General features: G+C 44.6%; 2 protein-coding genes and 1 long non-coding RNA gene across 13 annotated transcripts in view; 1 reads left to right on the plus strand and 2 right to left on the minus strand.

Annotated features, from left to right (window-relative positions):
- Positions 1–19330, minus strand: part of PPP2R2B (protein phosphatase 2 regulatory subunit Bbeta) — a 253230-nt gene extending 233900 nt beyond the window's left edge. The window contains exons 1-7 of one of the 3 annotated variants that reach the window (XM_083600229.1): positions 19049–19330; positions 18488–18604; positions 18153–18232; positions 17715–17798; positions 17262–17489; positions 16878–16929; positions 13528–13605 (exon numbers count right to left, since the gene is read on the minus strand). In XM_083600229.1, coding sequence (XP_083456355.1) covers positions 13528–13605; positions 16878–16929; positions 17262–17489; positions 17715–17798; positions 18153–18232; positions 18488–18604; positions 19049–19058 — 649 coding nt within the window. In that variant the 5' untranslated portion in view covers positions 19059–19330. Of the gene's footprint in view, positions 1–5997; positions 6321–13527; positions 13606–13751; positions 15020–16877; positions 16930–17261; positions 17490–17714; positions 17799–18152; positions 18233–18487; positions 18605–19048 lie in introns of those variants that run through there. The other 2 variants (XM_083600230.1, XM_083600232.1) reach the window with 2 other exon arrangements.
- LOC310756385 lies at positions 70–5986 on the minus strand. Its single transcript, XR_014544843.1, has 3 exons — positions 4895–5986; positions 1998–2097; positions 70–203 (listed from the first exon to the last, which is right to left on the minus strand). It is a non-coding gene; the product is annotated as an uncharacterized lncRNA (long non-coding RNA).
- Positions 19331–21255: 1925 nt separating the features above from the next.
- LOC310756365 (uncharacterized protein) overlaps positions 21256–24249 on the plus strand; it is an 82367-nt gene continuing 79373 nt past the window's right edge. For 6 of the 9 annotated variants that reach the window (XR_014544838.1, XM_083600193.1, XM_083600195.1 and 3 more), the window contains exon 1: positions 21257–21491. Coding sequence is in view for 5 of the 9 variants with exons in the window: in XM_083600193.1 (XP_083456319.1) it covers positions 21410–21491 (82 nt within the window). In the remaining 4 variants the exon portion in view is untranslated. Of the gene's footprint in view, positions 21492–24249 lie in introns of all 9 variants that reach the window. The other 3 variants (XR_014544836.1, XR_014544837.1, XM_083600199.1) reach the window with 2 other exon arrangements.

Consider the following 24249-nt stretch of genomic DNA (forward strand, 5'->3'; position numbering starts at 1 on the left):
CCAGGGTGCCACGGAAAGATGAGGGAAACCAGGTTTATGGATATCTCTTTGACTGTTCATTGTTAAAGTGGCATCAGCATACTTTGATGGCATCTTCCTAGTTCTGGAATAGACTTCCTCATCCAAGCTGACAGGAATTTCCTGAAAAGCACTACAAGACCTCTCTATTCAATGCAGGGGGTAGGGCAGAGAGAAATCACTGGCTAGGAATAACAAAAGCAAGCAACATTTTACACACATTTTATTTTAACATAGATTCTATAATTCAAGTTATTAAGGTTTGTTTTTACAGTAATTGAATTTTTAAGACAGTGGTACCTCTGGTTGCGAATGGGATTCTTTCCAGAGGCCCATTCGCAACATGAAAAGAGTGCAACCCACAGTGGCGCATCTGCGCACGCGCAGGTTGCGATTCGCCGCTTCTGCACATGCGCGTGATGTCATTTTGCACGTCTGCGCATGCACAAGCGGCAAAACCCAGAAGTAACCCTTTCCGGTACTTCCGGGTCACCGCGGGACATATCCTGAAAGAACGTAACATGAAGCAAATGTAACATGAGGTATGACTGTACTGTTACCCACTCTGAGGCTTCTGGGGACAGGCAGCTACAAACAGGAATAAATTCCTGAAACACCTCCACCAACTGAAGCTATATTTACATCAGGACTGCCTACTGGATACCTTATTAGGGAACATTTATCAGTTGCAGAGACTACTGGTTGGGCAAAGTAAGAAGGACTGCTGAATTAAAAGTTTCTCTCTTTGGGATGGTGAGGGGAGGCTCTAGTCTACTCTTCTAATGTTGCGTGAACTTTCCTTCCATCTCTCACAAAACTTTTGAAAAGCCTTCCCTTTCAAACCAAATGTTTAACGCACCTCAATTTAAAATTGGTAGGAAACCCAGAGGTCAGATAAGCTAAGTGGGAACGAACACAACAGAGTGGGAGGCAGAAGATGGCACCAGACACTTGCTGCTGGGCTGGCTTCAGTTGTGGTTGTTCTTCATGTACCCATTGCATTTATAAATGTTGTGAGCTGCCTGTCAAACAGTGGTATATAAAGCCACTAAATGAATAAACATAAAACTGGAAGCCAGTTCTAGCTTAGGAGCTATTAGACACCTGTCTTCAGTTTAAGGTAATGGCCACAGCAACAGCATTGTAATATAAATCTAGTTGTTCAAAGACTTGGTGACAATTCCATTTGCAGTTAATCAGTTTTGTCCCACTCATTTCAACTGAGAATTAAGCATATGCTAAGGGCAGCAATCCTATAACCCACCTATAAGGTAAAGGTAAAGGGACCCTTGACCATTAGGTCCAGTCGTGGCCGACTCTGGGGTTGCGGCGCTCATCTCGCTTTATTGGCTGAGGGAGCCGGCATACAGCTTCCGGGTCATGTGGCCAGCATGACTAAGCTGCTTCTGGCAAACCAGGTAAAGGTAAAGGGACCCCTGGCAGTTAAGTCCAGTCGCAAATGACTCTGGGGTTGTGGCGCTCATCTCACTTTACTGGCCGAGGGAGCCAGCGTACAGCTGCCGGGTCATGTGGCCAGCAGGACTAAGCCGCTTCTGGCGAACCAGAGGAGCGCACGGAAACGCCGTTTACCTTCCCGCTGGAGCGGTACCTATTTATCTACTTGCACTTTGTGCTTTCGAAATGCTAGGTTGGCAGGAGCAGGGACCGAGCAACGGGAGCTCACCCCGTTGCGGGGATTCGAACCGCCGACCTTCTGATCGGCAAGCCCAAGGGGCACAGTAGTTTAACCCACAGCCCCACCCACGTCCCACCTATACCTGAGAGTAAAACCTATTGAGCTTAGTAGATTTTATTTCTGACTGCTGTACACATGCCTTACTTGCTTACTTCACCAAACCTTTATTAGGCATTACAGTGTACGCTTGCCTATAATTGCCCTGTAAATCTCTTTCGTTGAAATAAGTGGAATTTGTGTAGGTGAGCCTAGGCATGTTTATTCAGAAGTAAACCTCACTGACCTTCAGGTAAAAACTGCACTTTGGATGGTTTATGTCCTCAGGTCCTATTCTGCGCTGTGTTCATAATGTGCTTTTTACCCTTGGAGAGGTCAGGCTCTTACTGAAAATAAATATAGCATATTTTTCTAAATCCCGGGTTTAATCTGACACGAAATTGATTTAATGCTTACAGTTCATTTTCATGCTGTGGTTCAAGACATGTTATAGAAAATAAAATTATGACTGTTGATAAAAACTGCATGTAAAAAGCAATTTGGTATTATTAATGGCCATGATCCAGCCAAAGGAATGTCCTTGTATACTTGCATTGCGATCAATGGGAGAATTATGAATATGGGAATTGAAAGAACTCGTTTCTGGATGTAATTTGGTTTGCTGTTGCTTTATCTCTAGATTTGCTTTATATTTTGTACAGTATTCTACTTTTATATCACCCTAAACCTACAGAAGTCCCACTGTTCTCAGTGGGGCTTAAACTAGTCCTAGGAAAGCATTAAACACCATGTGCCATTTTGATTACCTTTCATTTCGCTCCTTTGCATTTTGCACACACAAAAGCAAAAGAAGCACATTTTGTGCATTTAAGGATAACCTGAAAGCTATTTTAAGCTGCCGTGATAAAAACTTCAGAGGTATAAAAAGAGCTGAAAGTGAATCCATTTATTCCCTGTATTATCCTGGCATTATCTTAGGATACAGGAAACCCAGTCCTAGCCATGCTTATCCAAAATGAAGCCACAAAGGATTCAAAAGGACTTACTAACCAAATAGGTGATCACAAGCAAATCAAGCGATTACCATGTTGTATATCTCTTCTGGCATGAACAAAAGGCAAAGGCCAAACTCATAGGGCAGGACTGATGTAAGCACCGGGTGTTGGTGGTCTCTTTCCACCTCCATTTTCTGATTTAGATAATTCAGCAGTGTGGACACATAGAATATTACTTGTTTTAACGGATGTCATTTTTATATTACTGTAATAATGCAAAGACCAATAAGGGTATCATTATGTTCTCCATATCTACATGAATATGATATCTCCTCCAATCTGTTGGGCTGGTATATTCTTCTGAAAGTACATTTTCCACTCATGCCATGGCTTGGGGAAGGGGAGTCATCGTTATATGCCTTTAATTAGGTCTACAGAGATTGGTAAGAGCTGCCATCAAAGCCATGCAAACATGTCACTTCATAGTTCAGCCTGGTATCACTTTGCTTACAATATCTGAGTTTATAAATACCGACTTAGCGAGTGAGATGAAAGAATTAAACAAAAGGTCCCCCCCTCTTATTAAGAAACCATCAGACGGCTAAGCTCTTCTTCCAGAATTCCCTTGGATTTCTATGGCACACGTTACCTAACATATCAACTTGAAACATTTATTTCTCTAAACTATGGAATACACAGACTGCCAGTTTTCTGTTTGTCCTAAAGTCATTATATGAATCCTTCCATACATGAGCAACCACAATGACCTTGGTGTCTAACAGTCTCATCCAAATGACTCACCAAACTTCCTGAGCTTAAAAAAATCTAATAAATGTTTGGTTGATTCCAAATCTTTACTGGTAAACAAGAAAAACAATGCAGCAGGGATGAGGAATGTGTTACTCCCCAGCTGTTGCTGGACTACAGTATATCTCTCTGCACTAAAACAGATTAAAATTACTTCAATTTTCTAAGCATCTGGGTATGCTTGTCTAACCAAGAATGAACAATGTTTTTAGAGTGGATATGGCTAGAACGCAACATAAGATGATCATTCTGAAATATGGTTTGGGAACAAAACAGAATGTACTATTTGAAGAAAATTGGGTATCATTTTAAGGTCATTTTTGTTTTTAGGATCTGATTAAAGATGATGGAGTTGATTAGCGCTCCTGCTTTTAACAACTGAATTGATTAATCAATTATAAGCTAATTTACATAGTGCAGAACCTCAGTGAAGGTCTCATTTAAGAATTCTGAAAGAATGGGAAAGCTTCTCTTAAGCATAAGATAAATGGCTGCAAAAAGGGGGGGGAGAGGGCACCCGGGAGAAACGTGGTAGCTTGGGCATGATGGAGGCCCAGCTCCGCTCACAGAGTCAGCGCATGCTGCTTGCATCCTTGCTGGCCACCCTCTGGCCACTGTGAGCCATGCTGCTTTTGGGAGCGTTGCGCTGGGCTCTGGGGTGCTTGGGGCTTGCACGCCACCTTGGGCTCTAGTGTGCCACCCCCAAAGATAAGTGCTGCCGAGAGCACCCCACCCTCGCCTCTCCTAGCTACACTACTGCAACACCTGTGCTCAGAGATCTGCAATGGTTGTTGATCTGCGAGCCACATAATATCCGTTCCACATTTGTAAGAACTTGGTCGCTTCGTGTGGCAGCGGAACTCCCTGCCTAATTGAGAGCAAGCAGGCACCTTCACTGCACGATGTTAAAAACATGCTTGTTTAGACAAGCCTACCAAGCTGAGGTAGTTTTTATGTTTCAGAATGTTAACTTTTATTAAATAAATAAATGTGTGTTGGGGGATAGAGAAACCTGTGGCTTTTGTGTGGCTAGAATTCAGCCTACTGGTCAAAAATCCATCACATCCTTTGCCTCAATCACATTTGGCTTCTAGGCCTGGCCACGACTGGCATGCACCTCCCCCTAATGTCATCAAGAAGGAACGCTGCCCTCGGGCTGAAAAAAGGTTCCCCACTATAAAAACAGTTTATTGGATTAGAATGATGCCCCATGTGACCCAAGTAACCTGCTCAAACACTTAAAAAAAATTAAATACTTGGATAGCCGATATGGGGACAATCAGAGGCCGATCTATTGCCTATCATTTACTTCCATCTTCTAGTCATAAATTACCAAGCTAAACTAAAGTGGCTTTAGATGTAAAGATTAAAGACAACTCACTATTGGATTGTGCTCCTAGTTCTACTTATTGCTGCTTTAACATTTAATTAGCTGTAATTATATGCTATGGTCTGCTTGCATTCCTGTCTTGACAGCATCAATCTCCGCAATACTTAAACACTCATTTAAAGCTCTCATAGGGAGGGCTTCTACTCTCTGCTACATGGAAAGAAACAAAATCTACACTGGGGGAAAATCTCTAACACTGCTTGTAAGTTTTAGAACTTAGATTCTTCTTGCAAGCACCTTCTATTATGACTAAAGAAAATGTGATTCTCCCCCTTCTATCTTTATATAGTATGACAGTCTCAGTATTACTTCAATGGGTGTAGCGGGAGGGGGGCAGAGAGGAGCAGCTGCCCACCCCATAATCAATAAAAATACATAGCAAACTCAGTTTCTGCCCCTTCCAAACAAAAATCCTGACTACCTCCATGATTACTTCCTGTACACTCTATATCAGTTATTAGAGTGTGGCATCAATGGCAATTCATAAAAATTCCTGACAGCAGATCATGCAAACTACTAGTAGAGAAACTTGCCCCAGAATGGCAAAAGTTCCTAGCATTCTCCCAGGCTCCAGAATCCTGAACATTACTTTCCCTTCCAGTCTTCTCAAGTTGAAACCTTGGCAAAACAGATTGCATATACCTGATCTGCACAGCTAACCTCCCACCCTCTCCCCAATCTGTAAACAGATTTGCACGATATGTTTTCGACGGAAACCCGGCCTGCAAAGGAAGTAACTAAGGTGTGGGGATCGTAGTCCTGCAGTCCAGAAGACCTTTCCGATGCTGTAATGTTTTGCACCATTCTCCTTGATAAATGGCTGACTCGCCGGGAATATCGGGCCGCCCCCCACCCAGGCCCCACCGATTCCTCAAATCTTGTCGCAAGGCAAGCTTTTTTGCTGGCACACCCCCCCCTCGCCCCGGGCACGCACTGGCTGCAAAAGGCAATGTCAGCAGAGACAGGGAGGAAGGGGGAACGGAGCGGGGGGGGGCAGGCTCTCCTCCCACTTTCCCTCTTTCCCCTCCCCTCGGCTCTGATCCGCGCCTGGCGTCCCACCCACCATCCCGCCGGCGCTCCTCTCCGACCTGTACCTTCCGTGTGGCAGCTGGAAGACAGGATGGTGTTGGGAGGTCTGAAGAGGTAAGGCAGGTAACGGGAGAAGCATTTCATCTTCCGGCGACAAATATGAAGAAATGAGGGCTGAACGCAGCCTCCTCAATCCATGAGGAGGAGGAGGGATCCTCAGGCTGGCCAGGGAGGCTACATGGTGGACGACGGCGCAGCGCGGCAGCCCTCCCGGCAGAGCTGCAGGGCGGCGGGAGCGAAAGCGCCTCGGCGGCGGCGGCGGCCGGACCCCATTTTGCCATCAGCGCCCGCGAGAGCCGCCTCGCATTTCTGCCCGCGCCCAGCAGCGCCAACTCCGGAGCCCCCCGGCGAGCGGGCCGAGCGAGGCTCCTCATTGGCTGCAGCGCATCGGAGCAGGATTTGCTGACTAAGACCCTCCCGCCTGTAAACACACGCGCGAGGTGGCGGGAGAGCGTCTCGCGCCTCGCTCTGCTCAGCAAGGCGCGGGATCGCGTCCCGGACTCTGCGGAGAGCCCTGGGAATCAAAAGACGTTTCCTCCGCAGGGGAAGGGGGGGACCTGTTACAGAAAGGGAAATTCCTCCGCACGTTTAAAGGTGCTTGGCTGGTCGAGAAGGAGCTGCCCGTCCTTCCCACCGCTCCCCTTATATTTTGGGGTGGTGGTGCTGGAATGGCTCATAGCACAACATGGCTACCGGTAGAAGTTGTTTAGATTTTCGGGAGGGAACTGGAGAATCTGAGTTCATGGATGTAAAGTAGGGCCTGTTTCCAAGTTAGGGCACAGAGGACTGCAGCTGTGCAGCGTGAGCCCCTGTATGTTTACTCAGAAGTAAGCCCTACAGTATTTCATGAGGTTTACTCCTAGGAAAGTGTCGCAGGACAGCTAACGAACAGTGCATATCTAGCCATGCATGCTCAAAATTAAGTCCTGTGTGACTTGTTCCCTTGGAACCGGTGATACTTACCTTCCAGGTAACATGAATAGGGTTGGGCTTCAGGAGAGGGAAGAAACTTAAAATCAAGGGTCTACAGTAGACTTTGGTCAAATGTTATAACCAGCCTCCACCTTGTCTTTGCAGAAATGTACATAGGGATTGCAGTTTCAATTACTTTTAGCATCACAGTTTTGTGCTAATATTTACTTTACACAGCATAGAAGAAATAAGAGCGGAGGAGGGTAATATTTAACCTCTATATAGTGCCTTTCTCACATCCAAAGTCTTGCATATACAGTCGTACCTCAGAAGTCAAACAGAATCTGTTCCAGAAGTCCGTTCAACTTCCAAAACGTTTGGAAACCAAGGCACGACTTCCAATTGGCTGCAGGAATCTCTAGTTCCAAAGAACGTTTGCAAACCGGAACACTCACTTCCGGGTTTGCGGCATTCGGGAGCCAAAACGTTTGAGTTGCAAGGCGTTCAACTTCCGAGGTACGACTGTATATTCTTAAATAATCTTCACACCCAGGTGAGTCAGTGATATTACTTCCATAGTACATATGAGACAGTGGAAGCTGAAAGTTTGTTACTTGCTACCTAAGGTGGTTGAGGCAAGGGAATGACTGAATGACTCCATGGTGTCGAAGGCTCACATTCTAAGCCACTGCACTAGATTGTTTAAAAGATATTCTAGAAAGGATTTTATCGCAATTACATTGGTTTATCCCTGGTATGTGCTCAGAAAGATCAGTATGCCCATGGGACTTCTCTTCCTGGTTCTAATGGCGTTGGGGGTGATGTTGGGGTGAGGGGAGGCTACTCCCATCACAATGTGCCATAGTTGCAAACCTGCTTCTCCTTTCTCATTGCAGAAATTTAAAATTTCAAAACCATGCATGCTAATTGCTTACATACAGTTAATATTGCATCTAGTTTGACCCGAAGGAACTTCTCACCCTCTTGAATACTACAGTTCAGATCCAGGACATGCTGGTTGAACATCTTCTGGGTTTTCTTGACACAAACAGGAATGTGCTTAGTAGCCGCGTGCATAAGTAGAAATGTGATTGAAAGAACAAGTATGCAATAAACCAAGTATTAATGCTTCTTGAATTGGCACTTAGTACTTCACACAGATTATCTTAAATATTTTATATACACCTGGATATGAAATTATATTCATTCAATCTCTTTTCCCTTTTTTAGTACCACTCAGAGCATTGCCTCCAGCTTTCCTGACAAATAAATGTGTAATATCAATTCAAGGAAATTATCACTGCTTGAATCTCATTTGTTTAGCACTGTCAGCTTTGAAATTACCTACTGTATTTGATAAATGGAAAGTGCTAGGAAGGATTTCCCTAAGACATTGTTTATGCCATTGTTTGGGGGAAATTGCTTGAAATATCTCTTTGGAAACTGGATTAGAAGAGGAAGTAGTATTGAAAGAAAGCATAACGAAAAATATGTACATTTGTCTTCAAGACTAATATGAATAAATAAAAATAAATAAATTAAGGGTTGGTTTCCAAGACACAGGATCTCAATAATTGTTCCAGATCAATACTGAAATGGTTTGGTTTTAGCTTTAACCTGAAATATATGGGGGGGGGTTGGCATGGGCGTAGCCAGAATTTATGGGGTTTTTTTGTTGGGGGGAGAACCTCAGTCAAGTATTTTTATTGATTTACTTGATTTAGGGGTGCAGCTGCCCCCTGCCCCCCCCCTTGGCTACACTCATGGTATTTGGTCTACCCTAGAACACATTTATTGATTTAAATCTGCTCCCCTAAATATTGCCTGTCCTCTCCCTCCACCCCAAGCTACAGCATATATAATTGGTGGTTTAGTTTTCCCTTGGAGTAAATTCACTCTACTTTAAAATCATATTCACAAAAATAGCCATAGTCTCATGGTAGCTGGCTCTTACTTAATTATTTAGGCTGAAATTTTAGGTTGCATTAACTAATAGCACTTTACTTTCTATGCAAACGGCAGAGTGCAAACTGTGAAAGCAATTAGCAAGCAGCATAAAAAGAAGCCAATGAAGTTGGGCTCGCAGCCAAATCCAATGATACTGTAGAGTCAGATATCCAAGGTATCCAAGATTTTAAAGGCTTGATTCCCAGCTGTCAGTAATATGTTACAAAGTTGTATACATATACAGTATACAATAGCATCCAGAAATCACTAAAAAATGAAGGGTTGTCTGCTAACACAAGAGCCCTTACACTAGCAGATGGCAGAGTTTAAAAGTTGTGGAACAAAGGACCCCATGCAACTGTTGGAATAGTGGAAGCTTGTTGCAGGTATCTTCAAAGAGCTTTTGAACCCTAAGCAGAATGGGACCCCATTTTGAGAAAGCAGGCTAGGATCTGACTCCAATGGAGGTGTGGCCGGATCCTTCAGAGCAGCAGCATGGGAGGAAAAGTCTAATGCTAGCATCTGGACCAAACAGGCCTGAGTCCCTACCTTCGGATCCTGCCCTGCCTGAGGAATTAATCCCCTTCACTCAAAGAACTTGCATCTTCATGCCAACCCATCAATGTAGGCAACATGCCTGGAAGGATTTCTCAGAAAGAAGTGCTCAGTTTCCAAGCCAGGGCCTTGCCCCTTTATAGCCTTTGGAACTTTCCATGGTGCTGACTTGCCTCATGTGCCCAATATTAGGACAATAGAAATGCAATGGCTCAAACAACATGAAATCATCCCAGGATTCTCTGAGCTGTGGGTGAAATTGGGGGAAGGACTCATCCCCTAAACTCATAGCAAATGTGCAGAGTGAGGCCTCCCCTCCACCCTGGAAACTGAAAGTAGGAAATCAAAGACATCCAGTGGAAAACAAAACAGCAGCAGGGGAATACAGTAGGGTCAAATACCTCTGGCTTGGATCCCCAGTACTCTAGAAGGTGCATACCTAGTCTTCCTTATAATAGTTTTATTTGTGCCCCAGTTGTCCAAACATGTCATGGAGCGCTGAATAGGTGTGCTAGCAGTAACAAGTACAATGAGTTCCCATAGTGCAATAGGGCTCCCCCTGTCTCCTCCCCCCTGCACCCTTCAAGTCAGCTCTTGGGGATTGGAAGAACCCCCAGAACAGCACACAGAGGGAGATTATTAAGTCGGGCAAGCAGAAATGCCTGTGCTAATGGAAAAATGGCCTTACAGCAATGTTGAATTCCACCCAAAATTAATAGAGATGTATAGCCTGTGGTAAATGATATACATTGATTAACATTCTTGTCCTCCGTAATGCAAGTAGAAACTGTGTGCCAAAAAAGGTGGCCTTCCTCAAACTCCAGCAAGCCAGCAGTAAGAGAAACCTCATTTCAACTTCTAGCTCTCACCACTTTAGGCCTGCAACAGAGGAGATGAGAAGGGCCATTGTGACGAAAAAGTTGGTTTTGCTGGACCGGTTGGATCAACAAGTGTTCTTTCTTTCTTTCCCTGCCAGCAAATGGTTAATGAACGGCAGCCTCTGATTGGCTGTGGTTACAGGAGGGAGAGTTTAAAAGGAGAGGATTTGAGAGAGGGTTGGTTGGTTGGTTGAGATTGTTGGTTGAAGTGGGTTGGAATTGAGGATGGGAGATAGGTAGGGAGACAAGTTGAGGTAGAAAGAGTTGGTTCTGGAAAAAAGCAACTTCCACTCTGAGTGTATTGTGAAGGACAGAGTGTGGTGTCCTGTAGGAGGAATAGACCAGAATTTTACTGGGAAGCAGAGGCTGAGCCAGGAAGTAGGAGCTGGAAAGGAACAACCTACTTGGGACTCAAATCTAGTCTGGAGGGGAGAGATTCTTCTGAGGAAAAGAAGAATCTCCCAAACCCAGTGAAGGGAGGGGGTGTGGAGAGCCCTTTGGTCTATTGCTTAAGGTACCTCAGGAGCAGGATTGTTAAAGGGTGTGTATAACTGAAAGAAAGTATCACCGTATAAAGGAACCAAACCTATAACGCAAATATAACTGACAACAAATTAAAGTATAATCGTATTGTATGCCTGAAATAACCTAAGTTCAAGCTATTTGTGTTATATACTATCTTTCCTTAAATAAATATTTTTTGTTTATTTAAAGAAAACCTGGCCGAGACTCCAACTGACTAAATATTCCCTCACAAAGTTCCCCCACAGGATACTCTGGGCTAGAATTTTAAGAGGAAAGGAAAAGAAACCTTCGGATAAAGTGCTGTTCAGTGAGGTGGGGGCAATTTATCTAAGTGAGAGCGGGCCCAACAGCGTGAGAGAGAAAAGTGTTGTCACATATTAATTGGTGGCAGCGCCATGATCCGAAGTTAAAACCCACACAGAAACATACCCAGAGATATAGAACAACCAGTTTAATAAATGTTAAATATTTGGGAAAAGTCAGAAGCCCAAGGCAGTATAAGTTCCTCAACTACGTTTATTCAACATTTGGGAGTGACAACAGCTCACTCATAGGAAAACAAGAATCGAACTGACTGGACGACACAATAATAATGTTGAGCATGAACTAACCGTTGACAGTTGACAGTTGAAAGTGCATGCGCTTGCTTGCCATTAGAATGTTCATCTACCAACGCTTATACGATTGGTTAGAACACGCCTTGTAACATAAAATGTGTTAAACCCAATACATAACAATAAAGTAGTGAAGTTATTTTATTAAAAGGAGAGAAAAAATTCTGTCAGAAAATAACCAGCAAGCGCCAAGCCAAAGAGACTCAGGATGACCTAGTGCTGGGAGCTGCTGCATCTGAGGAAAATCCTAATACAGTACTGAATTAGAGATGATGAGACTAAGATTAGAAATGGCTAAAGTTGAAGCAGAGAAAGAAAAACAAAAGACAGCTGACATTCAGCTAGCACAGAAACAGACTGAGAGAGATATGGCAGAGAGAGAGAGCAGACTAGCTCATGAGGAAAAAGAGAAAGAAAGAGATGCCAGATTAGCCCAGGAATACAGAGAAAGAGAGGCCAAGATGGCCCTTGAAAAAGATATGTTTCTTTTAAAAATGGAGGAAATTAAGCTGAGAGCAGAACTGCCGCAACCCATGTTGGGGGGTGGGGATTTTTCCTCAGCTAATATAAAGAGGTTTCCAAAGTATGTAAAAGGTGATGGTGTGCAGGCATTCCTATTTAGTTTTGAACGGACTTGTAAAGACTTAAACATTCCTGAGGGAAACTGGATGCTGTACTTGCGCCCTCAGATATGTGGAATTTTGAGTGAAATATACTCGGATCTCAGAGAGGATGAAACCTCTGATTACCTCACATTTAAAGAGAGAATGAAAGTGCGCTTTGGTCTGACCGCAGAACAAAGTCAAAGCCTTCCATGTCGTTGGTAGACTCCCCAATGTAGACTATGTGGTTGGTTTAAACTTGGAAGGTGGACATTGTGAAGTTTTCCAAGTAAACATGCTTAAACCTTATTATGAACAGGGCAGAAGGAAGGATAAGGCAATTGCGGATGCCCTGTCACAAAACCTTTAGATAGATAAAGGGACAAACAGGTGGTGCCAGGATATATGTTTATTTGAGATGCAAAAGTTTGTAATTTGGTTTAAAGTGTATTTGAAAATTGAAACAAACCCCCAAAGTGTTTTTTAGTTCCTGCCCATTGCTGCGTGGAGGCTGGTGTATGCAACCTCGCTTATGCAATGAGGGGTGGGACATGTGACGGAAAAGTTGTTTTTGCTGGAGTGGTTGGATTAACAAGTGTCCCCCCCCCCTTCTTTCGCTGCCAGCAAATGGTTAATAAATGGCAGTCTCTGATTGGCTATGGTTCCAGGAAGGAGAGTTTAAAAGGAGAGGATTTGAGAGAGGGTTGGTTGAAGTGGGTTGGAATAGAGGTTGGGAGATAGGTAGGGAAACAGGTTAGGAGACAGGTTGAGGTAGAAAGAGTTAATGCAAGAAAGAGTTGGTTCTGGAAAAAAAACAACTTCCACTTCTGAGTGTATTGTGAAGGAAAGCCTCCCTTGCCCTGCAAATCATCTGGAATGTCTACCCATGTGGGATCTGGCTGGTAGAAACTTTCTCCATTTCAAGAGCATATATTTCATCAGTTGTTTAAAGGGCGGGGTGCAAAGACCAGAACAGTTATCCCTTCAAGTTTGTTCCCAAAACGGCAGGCAGCATATTCCGCTTTTATTGTGAGTAGACAGAAGGAGAGAGGGACATGATTTGACTGTAAAATGTCCCAGAACTACTAGGAACAAATAGATCATTGAGTGCTGCAATGCCCATCATTCCTGATCACTTTTTAGTACTCTCTCTTTTCCATATCTTATGATAAGAAATGCAATAAATTGTATACAGTGCAGTAGTTAATATGCTAATATAGTCAACATGAAGAAAAAGAAGTAAATTACCCCCCTCAAAAAAAAAAAAGAATGTGAGGAGAAGGATTTCGGCATTTGCAGAAAGGTTCATGCTCCCATTTTAGTGACAGTTAATTAAGGCCTCCTTAAAACATACCTTTAAAAAAAGACACATCATTGCTACCTGTTTGCAGCATAAGTTATCACCACAAGAAGAGCTGGAACAAAGTCATCATTGACTAAGCAGTTAGTGCAAGAAAACAAGTTCCTTTTCATTTCAAGAACAAAAGGAAAAGTAAACCCACCTTCTGTGACCCCTGTGTCAATAGTTCCTTTCACTTGACTGAAGCACCACAGCACATCTTGCATGAGGTTCTCAAATCCTGCAGATAGACACGTCGCCCCATCAAAAAAATGAGAGATAAAATGAGAAAAAGGTTCAAGTTTGTTTTTTTTTAATTAACAAATGCAGATCTATGTGTAGTCACTGCCTTGTTCTGAATAAAATGAAGGAAAAATGTGTACTCACCTGGAATCATTCTGCAATGCAAAGATATAACCTAGCTCCCTGGGAAAGTAGCAACATTATGCCCACATTGTGAATTGCCTTTCTGTCTGCTTTCTTCGTGCCATCTGAGGCTATTTCGAAAATGGTGCAATCGGAGTCAGCTCCCAATACATCATTGGCAGCATCATTGTGGAGTCAGGAGGCCAGCAGTCACATTCTTTATCACAGCCTCTCTTCATTGGAATACTAACGCAGACACAATAATTTCTGTTCCATCTTATATAAAAAAGTGCAACAAAATAATAGCTGAATTGTTGTTTTTAGAATAAAATCAATGTTTAGTCTTAGATTTAAAGGGGCTAGCTATCCCCTCTCTCTGCTGTATGCGACTCTTGCTTCTTCCTTTCCCCTCCCCTCTGTTGTGACACATATACACACACCACCACTGGTCTATTAGAGGCTATCATGTACAATAGCTAATAATTAAACCTCTATGTTCAAAGGCAATTCACATTGCTATTAGATGCTGGTGGCACATAGCAGGAAATAGTTGGCCACTACTGGAAAAAGGATTATCTTTGCTCTGATCCAGAAAGCTGATTCTTAAGTGCAATGAGTGTGATTCTTAAATGCAAGGAAAATATCAGTTCAAGTAACCAATTCATTACACATAAACAAGTGTTCATATAGCTTTTCATAAATCAATGTTTATAATGCTTTAGTTGATTGATCTATGGATTAATCTTTGGATTAAGTTGATTAAAAGTTGAAGCTGCTGCAATTTTTAATTTATTGATTAAAATTACTCAAATGCCACCCCCCTGTTTAATTATGACAACTGGACATGTTTCAGTCAGAAGTGAACTACAGTATTTTCTTATCCTTTCTGAATGATTTAACTGTTTATGTAGTGATGATATTCCCTGTTGAATAGCCTCTGCCTTACAACTCACATTTGGCTGATTCGCAATGGATGAGGTCACCCTCCTGTTGTTTTGAAGGGAATATTACATAAATTATAAAGACTGGCTGCTAACCATAGGCCCTTCAAACTGGCATACTTAAACTCAGCAATTTACAGTTGCCAGGAATAGGCCAAAACTGGCATAAATACAATACTAATTCAAAACATCTTTAAACTGTTTCAGGAACATAATGGCCAGATGTTTTAGGATACTTTTTAAAAAGATACTTGTAAATCACAGTGTTTGTGAGGACTCCTCATCCTTGTCTGGCTGAAAATAGTTGTGAGAATGAACTCTGGTGGAATTATTACTCTAAACGCAGCATATTTTTTAATCAATATATGAGTATCAGCACCTCATTATTATTTTTGCCAAAAAACAAAAACAAAGCACTGCTTACAAATATTGTATTTGATGAACTTTCCCCCCTCTTTATTACACATTTTATAATATTTAAAGGTTTTAAAAAATCAGAGGGAGACAGTATGTCCCTTCTACTGGCTCCACATCTCTCCTGCAGTGACCACTCCACACTGGGTCATGATGTGACCATATGAAAGTGTCAGTACCTAAATTTACTTATTTTACTTTTGAATCAGGGGACTTTGATTTTACCTTTGTTATTATAAAATGTAAACCACCTTGACTTGTTTTACAGAAAGGGTGGTACTTAAATGTAGCAAATAAATAAATGTCCTGGTCACCCCTTTCTAGTAAAATGATAGGATTGCCCTATTAGTAATTCATCAAATCACCAATAATTAGAAAAGGCATAGGCAGATCTTCTTGGCAATGTTATTCAAAATAACAGATTGCAATACCACACTTAAAATTTGAAATCTGCCATTATTATCTTCACTGTAGAAAATGTCATTTTAGAAAAACAAAATGTGCATGGATCCTTGGCATGATAAGTGTATGTGAAGTTCTTTCCCCTAAAATAATGGATAAACATTAATTATTTTCATTATGCTATTCTGAACCCTGTTTTCTCCCTTTATTGTCAATATGATTCCTCCTTGAACCGAGCTTGAGTGGTCCCAGACTATCAGTTTGGAAGCACAATTTGATCACTCAAAAATAAGGTAAATGTATCTGTGTGTGGTTGCAGAAGAGGGCAACCAAGATGATCAAGGGTCTGGAAACCAAGTCTTATGAGGAACAGTTGAGGAAATTGGGTATGTCTAGCCTGGATAAGAAGAGACTGAGAGGAGATAAGATAACCAAGTTCAAATATCTCAAGGGCTGTCACGTGGAAGATGGAGCAAGCTTGTTTTCTCCTGCTCCAGAGGGTGGGTGCCAAGCTGGACTCTAATCTGAGTCACTGCAGCACAGTTTGGGGGAGAAGGGGAGATAAGCCGCCTCGTCATACAACCATACATTTGGCAATTAAATTCCACCTCTTTATGTTATATCTATTAAAATTGTATATTTAATTATTGGTTTCTTCCCTTTCCAGACAAACCTAGAAATATATTTTTGCTATTCTTTGAAACATCTTGCTCTGCCTACTATTGGAGCGGTTTGAAATAAAATTAGGCAAAATATTCATTTTTATAACCAAAATTATTCCCATTAGAGAGTGTTTAATTCTTCCCCATAACTCAAGATTTATTCTTATATCTTTCCATGTCTTTACATAATTATCTTGAAATATACTGGAGTTTTTCGCTGTTAACCATATTTCCAGATACTTCACCTATTTCTCAGGGTCAAGGTCCCCCACTTTTAATCACCCTTCTCCTGCCCAGTGTGGCCAGCCACCTGCCTTAGGGCGGTATCCTGTTGGTCATCATGGCAGCCAGGAAGTCCTGAGCCACCCCAGAGCCAGCTGCCTTGGCACAGATTTCAAAGTCTGCCAGCACCAGCAGTCGGGGAGTCTTCAATTCCGCCTGTAAGACCAGCTCCGTCAGCTCAGGCAGGGAGACTGCTGAGCAGAGAGGCCATGGAGGGCAAAGGAAACAGAAACCACCCCTCAAAAAGACCCCAACCCAAAATCTGTTCAGCCCTCTCCGCTTTTGGTAGCTGGAGTCAGTCTGGGTGCTGCCCTCCCAGACCAGGTGGGAAAGGCCTGCCAGGCAGGGAGCAGGTCCTGCAGGACTCCCAGCAAGGAGACCTGGGAGGTGTGTCTTGGGCAAACATGGGACAAGGGAGTTCGCTGTCCCTAAGGTGTGGGGCTTACCTTCTTTCAGATTTTGCCGGAAGCAGGCCAGGTCTGGCTGAATTACTGTCTTCTGCAAAGGAAAAAGAATCTGGGTCAGATGACACTACGAACCCCACCATGGATGGGTGCAAGAGAGCACAGAAGCAGCCCCATGCCAGGCAGGACAGGTTTCCCTATGGCTTGGGCCCCAATCCCTTGCCCCAGAGGACTTCCCTGGGCCCTGCAGCCTCCTGGGAAGAGGTGGAAGGACAACAAAAGGAAAGGGGGCAGAAGAAGCCTCTGGCCTCATCCTGGCACCCAGGGACGCACACTGCATCTTCTGCATTAAAAGTCACTGGGGAGTGTGCTCTTGGGGGGATGGAAGTAACTAAAGAAATGAATACAAGAAGGCAAGATACTTACTCTGAGGTGGGGGAATCTTTGTGAAACGGCCAACAGTAGAGAAATGCTGCTAGCTGCTAGTTTCTTTTCCTCCTCACTTCCCCAAAGGGCATAATATGGGATACAAGAAGGCAAGATACTTACTCTGAGGTGGGGGAATCTTTGTGAAACAGCCAACAGTAGAGAAATGCTGCTAGCTGCTAGCTTCCTTCCCTCCTCACTTCCCCAAAGGGCATAATATGGGAGGTCCTGCGGGAGGAAAGAGTGCCTCAGAGTCAGGGACCAGTCTGGGCCAAAGTGGCCCTCCGCTGCCCCCATCACAGAGTCCCTGGCACTCCCAAATCATGAGGGTTGCCAGTTTTGGTCTTGGGCCAAATGGGACAGGGGACTCCATGCCCCAGAAATGGGACAATCCGTTGGATAAGGGACGGGGGGCAACCCTAAAACCACTCCTGATGCCATCAGGATACTTACAGTGAGCAGCTGGAGGAGGATGCCAGCAATGGGGGCTTCCAGAAGGAGACCCCCCAGCAGTCTCTGGAAGTGCTGCTTCAGTTCCTGTGGGAAAAGAGAGAAGAGAGGTTGAGTGCTGGGTTAAATCTTGCAAGGGTGTGAGAAGAAGAAAGAGCTGTGCAAAGGGATTGTCAAAGCAGAGGACATACATCTTTGACCTCCTCCTTTTCTGCACCCCCAAGAACAGCCTCCACTGTCATATGCAGGATAGCACTGATCATATCGCAGCTGAAATGGGGTCTCATGAAGCTGGAGAGAGAAAGGGAAGCAGTAAGACTCTGCCTCCTCCAAGTCTCCCTTGCCCCTTTCTCCCTCCTGCCTGCTCTTGCCCACCCAGAGCTCCCCCTGGAGTTCTGCCCCCCACCCCGCAACCCCACCCACTCCAAAGACCCCACTCACCTCAGCTAGAGGAGGGCCTCCAAGGCCAGGGCCAGGCTCAGGGGGTGATCCCTGAAGCGCTCCAAGTGGCCAAAGATGTCCTGGAAGAGAGCAGAGGAGGAAAGTCAGCTCCTTCCAGGGGTCTACGGAGGACGGCTTTGACCCCAAACGCCAGGGGATTGGCAACCCCTGCCCTAAGCCAGAAGGGTCCTCCTCTCTGGCAGATGCACAAGCCCTTTCACAAAGCCCCTCCCTTCCCATGGGGGTCCCTCACACCACCCATTACTCACCATAATGGCTTGGGCCATCTCCTGCTTACTCACCATGATGGCTTGGGCCATCTCCTGCTTACTCACCATGATGGCTTGGGCCATCTCCTGCTTGGAGCACTTCAGGGTGTGGAGCCCCCTGAGCTGAGCTGCCTGGCAGTTCTGGATGACCTCCAGGAGGTACAGCTGATCTTCCTCCAGCAGCTGAAATGCAAAAGTCAGGCTGTCAGTTCCTCATGGGGGGAGAGCTCCTCCGCATCTGAGAGTGCAGAGCGCAGAGTGGAGGGCAAAGAACCCGGGCAGCAGGGGGCAAGTCTGAGGGATCCACTCCCTGCTCTCGTTTTATCCAATACTCACCCCTAGGGAAGGGATGTGGAATCCCAGCACATCCCTAAGCCCCTGGCAAGGCTATTCCAATAGTTTTCTCCTGGATTCCAAGTCCTACTACAGGTGAGGGGACACCCCAGCCCCCCCCTGCTTCCTCCATCAGACCCCACAAAATGGCATGGTCACGCGGGGGTTCCAGACTGTGGCCCAAATGGACCTTGGGTCGGCTCCAGCCATCTGGCTCTGTGCACCTTTTGACTAGCTGCCCTCCAAGCCCATTCCTGCCCTCCTCTGTCCCAAAAAGGAAGGCCATTTGCTCACCTGACACCATGGGCTTCTCCAGGCCTTGTAGGGGGGCCACCCTGTTGCTGCAGCTGATCAGGCATCTAAGCACCTGAACCTCAAAGAGATGAGCAGAGAGAGCAACTCAGAAGCCAGCAGCCCCAATTCTTGGAGGGTGTTTGTGTGTGAGGAGGGGCATCTGGCCCAATTCCTTCCATCTCTCTGCAGTTCAGTGACCTGAAAGGGCATCACCAGAGCTGGATAGAGGCAGCCCAGAGCACGAAGGGCTGGCAGAGAGAGTAAGGAGGCCCCAAGTGCTATGGGTTCAAGAGCTCAGCCCAAAGGAAAGAGAGGCATTGCCCGCTGTTAAAGGGCTGCTCTGCCTCATCTTCTTAGGACAGCCTGCCCTTCCTGAAGAGGGAGGAGACCCCTAGGAGGGTCCTCTAAGCATCAAGAAAAGGAAAAGAACATGAGGAAGGTGCTGGAGTCTTTCTTGGAGCCAAAGAGACCCCCCAGAAAGGGGGAGATGGCTGATGTCGTAGGGCAGCTGGAGAGATGCAAAGTGGAGCCAGGCAGAGGTGTAGTGGTTGGAGGGCTGGACTAGGAGGACCTGGGAGAGCAGGGTTCGAATCCCCACTCAGCCATGAAGCTCCCTGGTGGACCTTCGGCCAGCCTAGCCTAGGACTGCTGTGAAGATAACATTTGGTGGCAGGGAGAACCATGAAGGCCACCTTGAGCTGCTGGGAGGAAAGTGGGCTAGGAATGTCCTAGTAAATGAGAGGGAGAGAAAAGGGGAAGACAGGGAAAGAGTGGAGGAGTTGAGCTCTCTGGAGAAGACTGACTGGGTCAATTTCCAGAGAGCTAAGGCTGTGCCAGGACCCCAGGACTCATACTCCACACCCAAGAGACCAAGAGAAAGGGAAAGAATCCTACTTACAGTCTGTACATTTTGTTCACTAAAAATTCCCACTCTCCTCTCTAAACTAGCTATCTAAAATGCCCACCCAACATTAACTCTGACCCCAACCCCAGCCCTAAGCCTAACTCTAACCCCCACCCTAACCCTACACTTACGCCTAACTACTCCTCTATGCACAAAATAAATATATACAAAATGTGCCCAAAATAAAAATGTAAAATAAAAAATATGAAAATAAAGAACAAAAAACGAAATAAAAAAGTAAAATAAGAGTTAAAATAAAAAGTAAAATAATAAATAAAAATCAAATAAAATCAAATGAATCAAATAAAAGTAATAAAACAAATAACAATAACAAGCAAATGAACACCTCTCCTTATCTTCTCCAACCACCACCAACTCCTCTCTCCTCCACTCGCCTCACTACTAACCCACAATGGCTGCTTGCAATCAGTGGCTTTTAAGGGAAAAGCAAGAGATGTCACAAAGGAGGGCAAGTCCTTGTCACCATGGCAACCCCCCATCTGGACCTGTCTCCTCCTGAGAGGTGATGCTCCTCTTTCAGAACTTGGAGGCAGTCCACATCAACAGTAGGCTGCAAAACAGTGAAATTAAGTAAAAAAATTCATTCATAAGAAATTCCCATTGTGAAAAACAGGTTTTAAGTGCTTGTGCTCACAATGTTACATAAATAAACCAGAAAATAACACTTGCAACTGTATCTTATTTTTCCTTCTTTTAATAAGGAAAGGGGAGGGTGACAAGAAATTTTCTGCACCTGGTACCACCTGACCTTGCTACACCACTGTGTAGGACATAAACCAATAGCTTCAAGTTACACACAAAAAAATATTCCAACTAAACATCAGGAATGGACTCTCTCCAAAGGTGATGGTCTTTCCTTCATTGGAGATTTTAAGCAGAGGTTAGATGGATTTGTCATGCGCTGCTTTAGTTGAAATTCTTCCATTGCAGGGGGTTGGACGAAATGACCTTCGGAGTCCCTTGCAACTCTACAATGTTATTATTCTATGAATATTACCCTTACAGCTTTAGCTGTGTCTCTGGTTCTCTTACACTGCCATCATTTTCAAGTCAGTGAATGCTCTTGGGCATTATGGGGCATGGAGGGTTGGATGGGGATACAATGGCAGGAAACCGCTGTGCATGTATAATAAGATAGCAGGGACCGGCAGCGGAGGGACCTGAAAGCAAGAGCCGGCTTTTCTAAGCAGGAGAATTGTCTTGACACCAACGTTATAAGAAAGGGAGGGAGGAGGCGGAGGAGGGAGCGGGGATTGGCGGAGGGGATTCGGGGGCGGGAAGTCGGCTCCTGCGCGCGGGACCGAGTGTGCGCAGAACTGTTCTCGGAGCGTGAGAGGACGACGGTTGAACTCTGGCGCCGACTCCGCCCACAGTGGGGAGGAGCCACAAGAGCCTCGCGTAGTAGTAGTAGCAGCAGCAGTGGTAGAGGCGCTCTAATGGCGCCCGGGCTGCTGCTCCTTTCGCTGCTTCTGTTGGCGCTGCACGTGCGCTTGGTCCATGGCGACACGTGGGATGCAGGTAAACGAAAGTTGCGCTGCGAACAGGTGTTGCCGTCGCAAGCATTGCAAATAAAAACACCCACAGCAGAGATCCAGCCCCATTCCGTCCATTCGGGAAAGGCTTGAACTGTATTTGGTGCTAGTACCTGAGGTGATTTTACCTCTGCCCTTTCCTTTCCAGCAGCTGCCCAAGGCTGGCTTAGCCGATCCAGAGCACACAACACACACCTGTCCTGTGCCCTTGGCAGTTTTTGTCACTATAAGAGGGGGGGGGGCAGAAGCACCCAAAAAAGACGGAGGTTGAACACCTGCGTTGCATCACGAGGTCCCAGATTTCACCCCTGGCGTCTCTAGGGTAGGGCTGGGGGAGATGTGAAATCCTGCAGAGCCTCTGCTAGTCAGGGCAGACCACATTCGTGATTAAGTAGCTTCTGCGGTGTTATAGTCGCAGGATGCTGGATCTCTGTGGGAGAGGTGATGGGGTGGAATATCCTGGAAGAGGTAAAGGCTAGGCTCCATCTACACTTCTGCTTGTGCCTAGAAAGCATGAGTCCAAGCAGTTTTCCACTTGCCCCACTCATTTCTAAAAAAAACCCCAAAATAAAGGTAAGGTGAGTTCTTAAGGGAATTCTTTCTGTGCTCAGTTTTGTGTGTTTAGTTTGGGCCAGGACGTAGAATGCTTAGATCTTTCTTAGGATTGTGTCCAATTAAGTAATTGTGTTAGTGCAAGGACTTTACACTAGCACAACAGAACTTTTCCACCTGTTCTCTCACACACGGGAGTAGCCAGGTGGTTTTTTTAGGGGGGGCAGAACCTCAGTTAAGTATTTTTATTTATTTTTATTGATCTAGAGGGGCAGCTGCCCCCCTGCCCTCCCTTGGCTACACCCATGCATACATCCCAGTTTGCTTTGGGTTTCCCTCAACTCTCTGGAACAGATTGTGGGGGCATATGAGGAGAAGAGAGGACAGAAGTGTTGGGATACTGCCAGGGAGATATGGCCCATCATGGCCCCCACGTCGCCTCCGGACGATCCATCGATCTCCCGTAGACACGCAGTATCAGCAATTAGCGACACGAGCTCCAGAATAACTTGCCACATTCCTGGGCTGATGCACGCTCTATCAGCAGAATTCACACAGCGAAAGATGCACAGCAGGAGAGCATTATTTAGAAGTTTATTCAGCGTTGGTCAGAACAAAGAAAAACATGACTGCCTGTTTGCGTGTTCAGGCAAAGAGAGAGAAACGAAAGCAATAGAAAACATAAACTTCCTGTGAGCAGGAAATACGAAGACTCTGTGACTCACAAAGCCTGCTCCCTTTTAAGGTGGAACGGAAATATCCTAACAAGAAGTTCTGTTGCACAAGTAGAAGTCCTTGTGCTGAATGGACAACTTTGTTGGATACAACCCTTAGCCTTTACCATCCTATACTTCTGTAAAGAGGGTAGAAAATAAAACCTGTTGATTAAATTTCAGGTGGCGAGTGGGCTCATATGGAGAAAGAATAGGCCTTTGTTGTCTAAGATGACATGAAAGATGTTTTTAGCTTTGTTTACTAAATTCAGGTGAAATAAACATGCAAAATTAGATCAGTTTTTAAGTCATTAGAAATTTGTCTGTTGCAAACAGTTTCTTAGTGCAAATTACCCTAATATGCATTGGGGGAAAACTCAGTTCTAAATTTTTCGGAAAATTCGCACCTCTGCCTCTTAAGCAGTGGATATAGTTTTTCTAGGCAGGTAAAGGTGTTGTAGAATTAATAGACAAGGATTCCAAATTGCAGAGCACATGATTCAATGAGAACATGTTTATTCACATAGACACAGTTTTTAATGCTCCACACAGTTTGAGTTGTTAAGATTCATCAAAAGTAATTTATATGAATTCCTTAAATTTTGAGTGTGCTTATAGGTTCTGAAGTAAATAAATGAAAGCTGTAAATGAAGTATCTTAAGGTTGGTTCACACATTAGTGAACCATGCTGCATGTATGAGCTTCTGTGAACTGGCTCAACTTCCAACACCAGTATTATTTCCCATGGCTAGATATTCTCTTTCCAACCTGCACCTTTTTATATTTTGGGCAAGCTGATATCCCCTGTTACTTTTGCCCACTCACCTTAAAGCTGCTCCAGCTTCTCTTTGCCAGAGAGAACAAAGAAGGAGCTGCAGAGGCAGTTCTTAATTTCTCTCTCTTTGGCAGCAGTGTTTTTTCCTATTCCAGCTCTTGGCAAGAGCAACCACCAGAAAAAAGTGGGAAAATAGCCCATTCATTTTCTTTGTTCTCTCTGGCATAGAAAGGCTATTACAGTGGTATCTCGGGTTACAGACGCTTCAGGTTACAGACTTCGCTAACCCAGAAATAGTACCTCGGGTTAAGAACTTTGCTTCAGGATGAGAACAGAAATCGTGCAGCGGCAGCAGGAGGCCCCATTAGCTAAAGTGGTACCTCAGGTTAAGAACAGTTTCAGGTTAAGAACAGACCTCCAGGATGAATTAAGTTCTTAACCCGAGGTACCACTGTATTGATGTGAAGCTGAGTGGCCAGTGGTAGCTTTGAGGTCCCTGGGATCATGGGACAAGGCATGCATTAGAAGACTCCGCTGAAGGCACCTGTATTGACTGTTAGAACTGGGGCCCTCTGCATATGCACAGAAGCTTCTGAACATCCCAAAAGGTGTGTTTTTAGATTTAGATAGTGGATTTCTGCACTTAGATTTTTCTGTTAACAGAAGATTAAGTTTGTGCTTAATTTTTCCATTTGAAATCAAGG

Source organism: Podarcis filfolensis (genome assembly GCF_964270895.1).
Source record: "Podarcis filfolensis genome assembly, chromosome: 2".
Taxonomy (NCBI): Eukaryota; Metazoa; Chordata; class Lepidosauria; order Squamata; family Lacertidae; genus Podarcis; species Podarcis filfolensis.